We start from the raw sequence: 7,368 nt of genomic DNA on the forward strand, positions 1-7,368 counted from the left end.
ATATGTTACCTGTCCTTTTTCCTTTGCTGCTCTTAATATCTTTTCTTTATTCTGTATGTTAGATGTTATGATTATTATGTGTGAGGGGGTCTTTTTTTTTTTTTTTTTTTTTTTTTTTTTTTTGGTCCAGTGTATTTGGTGTTCGGTATGCTTCTTATACTTTCATGAGCATGTCCTTCAGATTGAGTAAGTTTTCCTTAATGATTTTGTTGAATATGTTTTCTGTACCTTTGAGCTGGGCTTCTTCGCCTTCCTCCATGCCTATTATTCTTAGGTTTGGCCTTTTCACGGTGTCCCACATTTCTTGGAAGTTTTGTGTTAAGGATTTGTTGTATTTAACATTTTCTTTCGTCAATGAATCTATTTCCTCTAGTTTATCTTCAGCGCCTGAGATTTTCTCCTCCATCTCTTGTATTCTGTTGGATATGCCTGTGTCTGTAGTTCTTGATTGTTTGCCCAGTTTTTCCATTTCCAACATTCCTTCAGTTTGTGGGTTTATTTTTTTATTTTTGTCTCTATTTCAGTTTTCAAGTCTTGAACCATTTCCTTCACCTACTTAATTGTTTTTTCTTGGCTTTCTTAATTTTTAAAAGATATTTGTTCATTTCTTCCAATTTTTGTTTGTTGTTTCTTCCAATTTTTTAAGGTATTTTCTCACGTTGTCTTTGAGGGACTCTATCATTTATATGAAGCTGTTTTTTTAAGTCATTCTCTTCTGCTTCATCTGCTTTGGTGTGTTCAGGTCTAGTTGGTGTGGAATTCCTAGATTCAGGTGGTGTCATGCTTGTCTTTCTATTATTAGGTGTTTTCTTGTATTGCTGTCTTCCCATTGCTTCTTCCAGTGGGTGCAGGCGGGGTGTCTCTCTCTCTCTCTCTCTGTTACTACCCTAGAGGCCTTAGGTGGGTCAGAAGTTCGATGTCTGTAGATCTGGGGTGGTGCAAGCTCTCTAGGAAGTCTCTCCTCAGGTAGCAGCCTGGCAATGGGGGTCAAAGATCAGGCAGGCGGGGACTCAGGGTGGCCCAGCATGGACAGGCGGGTCCAGTGTACCTAGCACAGGTTCAGGAAGCTCCCTGGAGGAGTTGAGACTGCTAGACATGTCCTCTGGTCCAGTGGGGCAGTGAGCTAGGTATGGCACAGGGTATGGGGAAGGCAGGCTCCGCGGGGAGGGGGCTTGTGGATCAAAGTACTAGGAGTGTTCTAGCTGGGGACAGTATATATCAGGGAACGAGATTTGGGGCTAACCCAGGGAGTTCTCAGGGTAGGATGTGGGGAGGATTCAACCTGAACTGGTCCCAGACTCACCTCCGGATGAGGCCCAGCTATGGGGGTCTCTGGAAGAACCCTGGTGATGGGGGTCAAAGATCAGGCAGGCAGTGAGTTAGGATGGTCTTGCATTGGTAGGCAGGTCTAATGTGCTCAGAGAAGATCCAGGAAATTCCCCGGAGGTGGCAGAATTGTTGTACAGGCTCTCTGGTCCAGTGCTCAACCTGGTGTTGAAATCTTATCTTACCAACTCTTTCATGGTGATGTCATCTCAACTCTGAACCTCCTAGCCTCTAGGGGAAAAATATTTTGGTGACGATAGTCTTTGGTTTCCCCATGGATGCTCCAAGGCTACAATGTTGACTTTTAGGAAGTTTCATTTGGCCACCCCACTTATTTTCAATATCCCACTACTGGACATCTCTCAGGACAGCAGCTGCTCTACTAGGTGGCCCAATGCCTGCTTCATGAATTACCCAGATTTCTCTGACTCGGTGAATTCTCCTTTGTCAGTCCGGTGAATCTATCACTCTATTTCCATGTGGTACCTAAAAAGTTTTCATATGGCAATCAATTTAGACTCCATATACTTATATGGCCATTCCTTACCCAGACCCCCCACCAGAAATATCAGGAAAGAGATCCTAGTATTTCAAGAGTGTAGCATTCTAAGGTGTGGTGGCATGCACTGGGATGCCACTTGGGGAGAATGAACTAGGGTTAAGAATTCTAAGTTCTGATATACTTATTTCATTATGTTTATGGACTGCATCCTACTGGAGATCACCACTGAATGTCTTTTCTCTTTGTATCAATTTTTTTTTTTTTTTGGTGACTCTAGTCTATCTTTGAGTTAGAAGGATAAATTGTGGTGAAACTCAAAAGCTACCTCATTCCAGGCCAAAAGCAGTGAAGATGACATCACCCTCATCAGACTGGATGTAGTTACTGGATGAGTCCCATGCATATATTTCCAAAATGACTTGCCAAGGACAACTTTTTCTGGGAGTATCTCCATGATCATCTGATTAAAACTGAATACCACATTATGCTTCTAGAACACAATATGACTCTTTCCACACTCCTTTGCACAGTGGTCATGTACTTAGTCATAGCCATGTCACCCAGGTACTTTTGGAAGATCTCTACAATCATGAAATACTGGGTATCACTGACCCAGCTCCTAGGTTATAGATGCTGTTCCAAGAAGTCATAGCAGCTCCCACTCCTGCATCATACTGCCTATCTTGACCTTATATTGTCTTCTTAAGAACATCCCTTGGATAACACAGCAGTTCCCCCACCTTATACTTTAAAAGGAAAACATCCATTGTGGAAATACCCTAATTTTAAGATGTTAGCTTCTTCAGCTGGTTCTGTCTATAAGACTTGTTGTCTTTTCTCATATCTAACAAGACTGAAAATGAAAGTCATTTTTCACTTTTTCAGAATTGAAAGTGCAAGAAGGAGGTATGTTTATTGGGTTACACATACATTTTCCTGATATTATTTTCATGTGTGATTTTTTGAATTATCCATTACTGGCCTCAAGATCTGTAAGATCAGTAAATAACCCCCTTTATACTATAGCCAATCCCTGGAAAATTTTTATAGCAATGAAAAATGAATAAAGACTCCATTTAAAATATGATGAATTGAATATTTATTGGCTTAAGAGGTAAGAAGATTAGTAGCATATTTATATGCAAAACAGTGTTTTAAATTGAATACATAGCTATAATAGAAATATACAGATGTTTGAAAGTCAAAACATGAATAAACACTCATTGTTTGACTCCTACTTAATAAATTTCTCAATGACTGTATCAAAAGTTCTAAACATTTTAAATTTCCAATTATAACACCTAATATTACAGTATTTAAAACAACTGTGTGTGTGTGTGTGTGTGTGTGTGTGTGTACAGATATATACTATTATAAAGGAAACTATTAAAATAAAAACATAATGGTAATGATTTTTGTCTATGGAAAAATTTACTGTTCTATGCTATTGTTTTGATGACAATATAAAATGGGATAGTCAGTATGGAATTAGCATCATAGTTCCTTAAAAATAAGGAGAAATAAAATAACAAAATCAAACAATTAAGATTCTCATTGTATATACAAAATGATCAAAAGTAAGATCCTGTAAAGCTGTTGTGTTCCTGTGTTCATAACATTATTATTTATAAATCCTAGGAAATCAAAATATCTGAGTTTACGAATGGATCATATCAATGAAGACAAGGCCAAAATCCATAGAGATTGGAAGGATAAACATAGCAGGTAGATATTTTAGAAGAAAAAGATGGTTGCCATTTTTAGTTTTAACAAATTTTGCTCCATTGTGCAGAGATAGGTGAACATTTGAATTAAGATCCTATTTATTTCCACAAAGTGTATACTTTAAACATTCTAACACTTCCAGTTCCCATTTGATCTACAAAGTAATCACACAGCAGCCTACCTCAGACACTTAGAGTATATCCACAGAGCAACTGCATGTTCCTGGTAAGAAGTACGATGTGCTAACTGGAAACTCACTGCTATTTCTACACACAGTGTTTCTCAGTCACCCTGCTTTCTGTTGCAGGTTAAGTGTGCAAGAAAAATATTGAGGCTTCATCTATGCATCATTGACAGTGTTAGTCAATGTTAGAAGTAATAACAAAAGTTACTGAAATAATTCCCCTAACCACAACATAATTAAACAAAGGCATTAATGAGTCACTTGTCAGTAAGACACATTTCACTTGGGATTAATACCCAAAGGAAGATTGCAACTATTTAAAATCTCTTGTGTTGAGAATTATTGTGGTTCCTGGAACCAAACACAAAATTTCTGCCAAAGAGCTGAAGCACAGTTCGATGTGTGGCATTCTACTGGAAAGTGATTAAAACAAGGAGGAATTCTCAATTTCAATTTACAGACTGAAGGATGGTGATACTCCTTCTGCTGCAGGTACAAAGGAAAACAGTGCATAGCAACATCACCCATCACATTAGGCTTTCTAGTGGCCCAGTAAGTGAGCAAATGTCTCCTTCACCTTTATCAGAGTGTTCAGTCTCCCAGTAAGTAGGAACATAATGTGGGGGAAAGAGGGCAGAGTTTTAGACAATATATTTTATGACTTAACCTGTAATTTAAAGATTTACTGTATTGGAAAACTGAAAAAATATAAAAAAATATGAAAATGTGTCAGAAAATTTTAAAATAGGACAATTTGAAAAGAGTGTTTTCTGTGCCCACCCTTCTCCTTAACTCAAATTTTGTTCACGAATTAGACTTTGCATCCTGAGGTAGATGCAACAGTAGTTTCTTTGTTCCACATTAAAGGCCAAGGTCTTTCTTTAGGTAGCCACTCATTGTCTTTAACGATTCAATAATCACGTATAGAGAGTTAAAGGAAGTTAACATTTGATGACACATTCTTCTGCTAATAGACGAACCCATGGAATTTCTTTGTTAAAATCAGTGAAAACATCATGCCTATTTAAACATCTGTGATATCTATGCATCTGTTCCTTCAATTGGGCAGTAAAGTAACTTTTAGGTTTCCTTTGTCAACTCCACATACTTAGTTTGCCTCTTGTGACATATGTGACAAATATCCTTTAAAAATTTAGCACAATGTTAATTGTGAGGTTTGGACTGAAGGGTGTGTATGTGCATGCGTCACTGTATATATGTCTGTCTGACTGCATGTATGTCTTTGTGTTCATGTGTGTACTTGTAAGCTGTGTATTATGTTTCTAGGAGAGAGAGAAGTAGGTGAACCACTGCTTTGTACATGAAGTGCCTATGGAGATTTCAGTCACTGTGTTAGTTTCAAATTTCACCATATAATCTACAGGATTATCCCATGTAATATCTAAAATCCTAATTTTTCACATGAAGATTAGACAAACTTTCATGCTTCTGTGTAAGAAAAGTTAATGTATTCATTCAGCTTCAAGATTCAGTGATGTTCAGGTTTTGAGCTTAAAATCCAAAAGTATAACCTTTCCTGTTGTCTTTTTTTTTTTTTTTTTTTTTTTTTTTTTTTGCAAATACTGTAGGTTCTGATTACCATTACCATTGCATTACCATTGGTTCCAGAACCTGGGTTTCAATGTGACTGGAAACAGAACTTTCCTTAATTAAATTTTTGTAGAAGATTTCAAAACTATGTTTTAGCATGCTGTCTGTGCTCACTCCCCACTCTTTCTTACCTGTCTTCCACCTCTGCCACTCCACATTCCTCCATACAAGTACAATTCTAGAGTGTTTATCTTCATTTCAGAATCACAAACATCTGGAATGATGGAATAGGATCATTTATATGAATAAGGGAAGATAAGAGGCCAGCACTGGAAATCACTTTCTGGGTGAGATTGTTAAGACACCATCTGCAATTGCAGGGGAAGTTACCTTCTGAGTGACACTGCTGGATATACCATCTGCAATTTGGCACCTAAGTGAAAAAAGGTACCCTACCGGCAGGAAGAGTAATTCTGTCTAGCACATCTCTCTGTAAATACCACTTTCTTTTTCACTTCTACCCTAATGATTTAAACTCATCTATTCCATATATGTAATACATTTTTGCCAATTTCTATTCACAGACTCACAGGAGCTGATTCTCCTATAAACATGACGAACAACACTATGGTGACAGAATTCATCTTGCTGGGCATCCCTGAGACAACAGGCCTGGAGAAGGTCCTGCTTTTCCTGTTCTCAGCACTGTATGCCTGTGCCCTCCTGGGAAACTTCCTCATTCTTACTGCAGTCATCTCTTCTCAGAGACTCCACACACCCATGTACTTTTTCTTGGGAAACCTCTCCATCTTTGACTTGGGTTTTTGTTCCACAACAGCTCCAAAGATGTTGTCTTATCTTTCAGGACAGGGTCGAGGGATCTCTTTCCATGGCTGTGTTGTACAACTTTTCTTCTATCATTTTCTGGGATGCACAGAGTGCTTCCTGTACACAGTGATGGCCTATGACCGCTTTGTTGCCATATGCTTTCCTTTGAGATACACAGTCATCATGAACCACAGAGTGTGCTGTGTCTTGGCCACAGGAACCTGGATGAGTGGCTGTGTGCACTCCATTATCCTAACTACCCTCACTTTCCAGTTGCCCTATTGTGGCCCCAGTGAGGTGGGTTATTACTTCTGTGACATGCCTGCGGTGTTACTGCTGGCTTGTGAGGACCCCTCTCTAGCACAGAGGGTAGGCTTTACAAATGTTGGTATTTTATCTCTTATTTGCTTTTTCCTAATTCTTGTGTCTTATACTTGAATTGGGATCTCTATCTCAAAAATCCGTTCAGCAGAAGGCAGGCAGAGAGCATTCTCCACCTGCAGTGCCCACCTCACTGCCATTGTTTGTGCTTATGGACCAGTAATCATCATCTACCTACAGCCCAGTCCTAGCCCATTGCTTGGTGCAATAATTCAGATTTTGAACAATCTTGTGACACCCACACTCAATGCATTGATATACAGCCTGAGAAATAAGGATGTGAAAGCAGCCCTGAGGCATGTATTTCTTAAAAGAAACCTCAGTCTGGAAAATAAATAACAGCATCTAAATATTTGTTTAACAAAGATTGAGTCACTATTTAATCATTCAGATTTGCACTGACAGTTTATTTCATGAGAAAAATCAACATCTATAACTTCAAAGGTATGTTAAAATGAAATGTACATTACATAAATTAACCACTTTCTTCATTCTTTGAAGATACATATTTATTTTTTCTTATGTATTACTAGGAAATGTAAGTGGTAAAGGCTATTAGCAGATTCTGTGTTGATTTTTTATATTGTGTGGATTCTCTCCAGGGACTACTATTCTTCTAAATATTTGTTAGTCATCTAACTCTTTAAAAATGTCAAGAGACTCTCAAATAGATGAAATCATAATTTCATATCCTTTGTAAAATAGAGAAGATAAGCTTTATTTTCTATAAGAAACTCATAAATTCAAACTAATGTTAAGTTATATTTTAGGTGATCTATTTAAAACATATAATTTTGCATGATTTTAAACTTTTTTTCCTGTGTACATCTTGTACTGGGACTTAGGTATAATGTTCTGCAATTTTATCCCT

General features: G+C 37.8%; 1 protein-coding gene across 1 annotated transcript; it reads left to right on the forward strand.

Moving 5' to 3' along the window:
• The first annotated feature begins 5,900 nt into the window (after nt 1–5,900).
• On the forward strand, nt 5,901–6,836 carry LOC127231442 (putative olfactory receptor 10D4). Its single transcript, XM_051196985.1, is given in 1 exon segment — nt 5,901–6,836. A coding segment is annotated over 1 exon segment (936 nt).
• Nucleotides 6,837–7,368: the final 532 nt, after the last annotated feature.

This window comes from Phodopus roborovskii, unplaced genomic scaffold (genome assembly GCF_943737965.1).
Source record: "Phodopus roborovskii unplaced genomic scaffold, PHOROB, whole genome shotgun sequence".
NCBI classification, from domain to species: domain Eukaryota; kingdom Metazoa; phylum Chordata; class Mammalia; order Rodentia; family Cricetidae; genus Phodopus; species Phodopus roborovskii.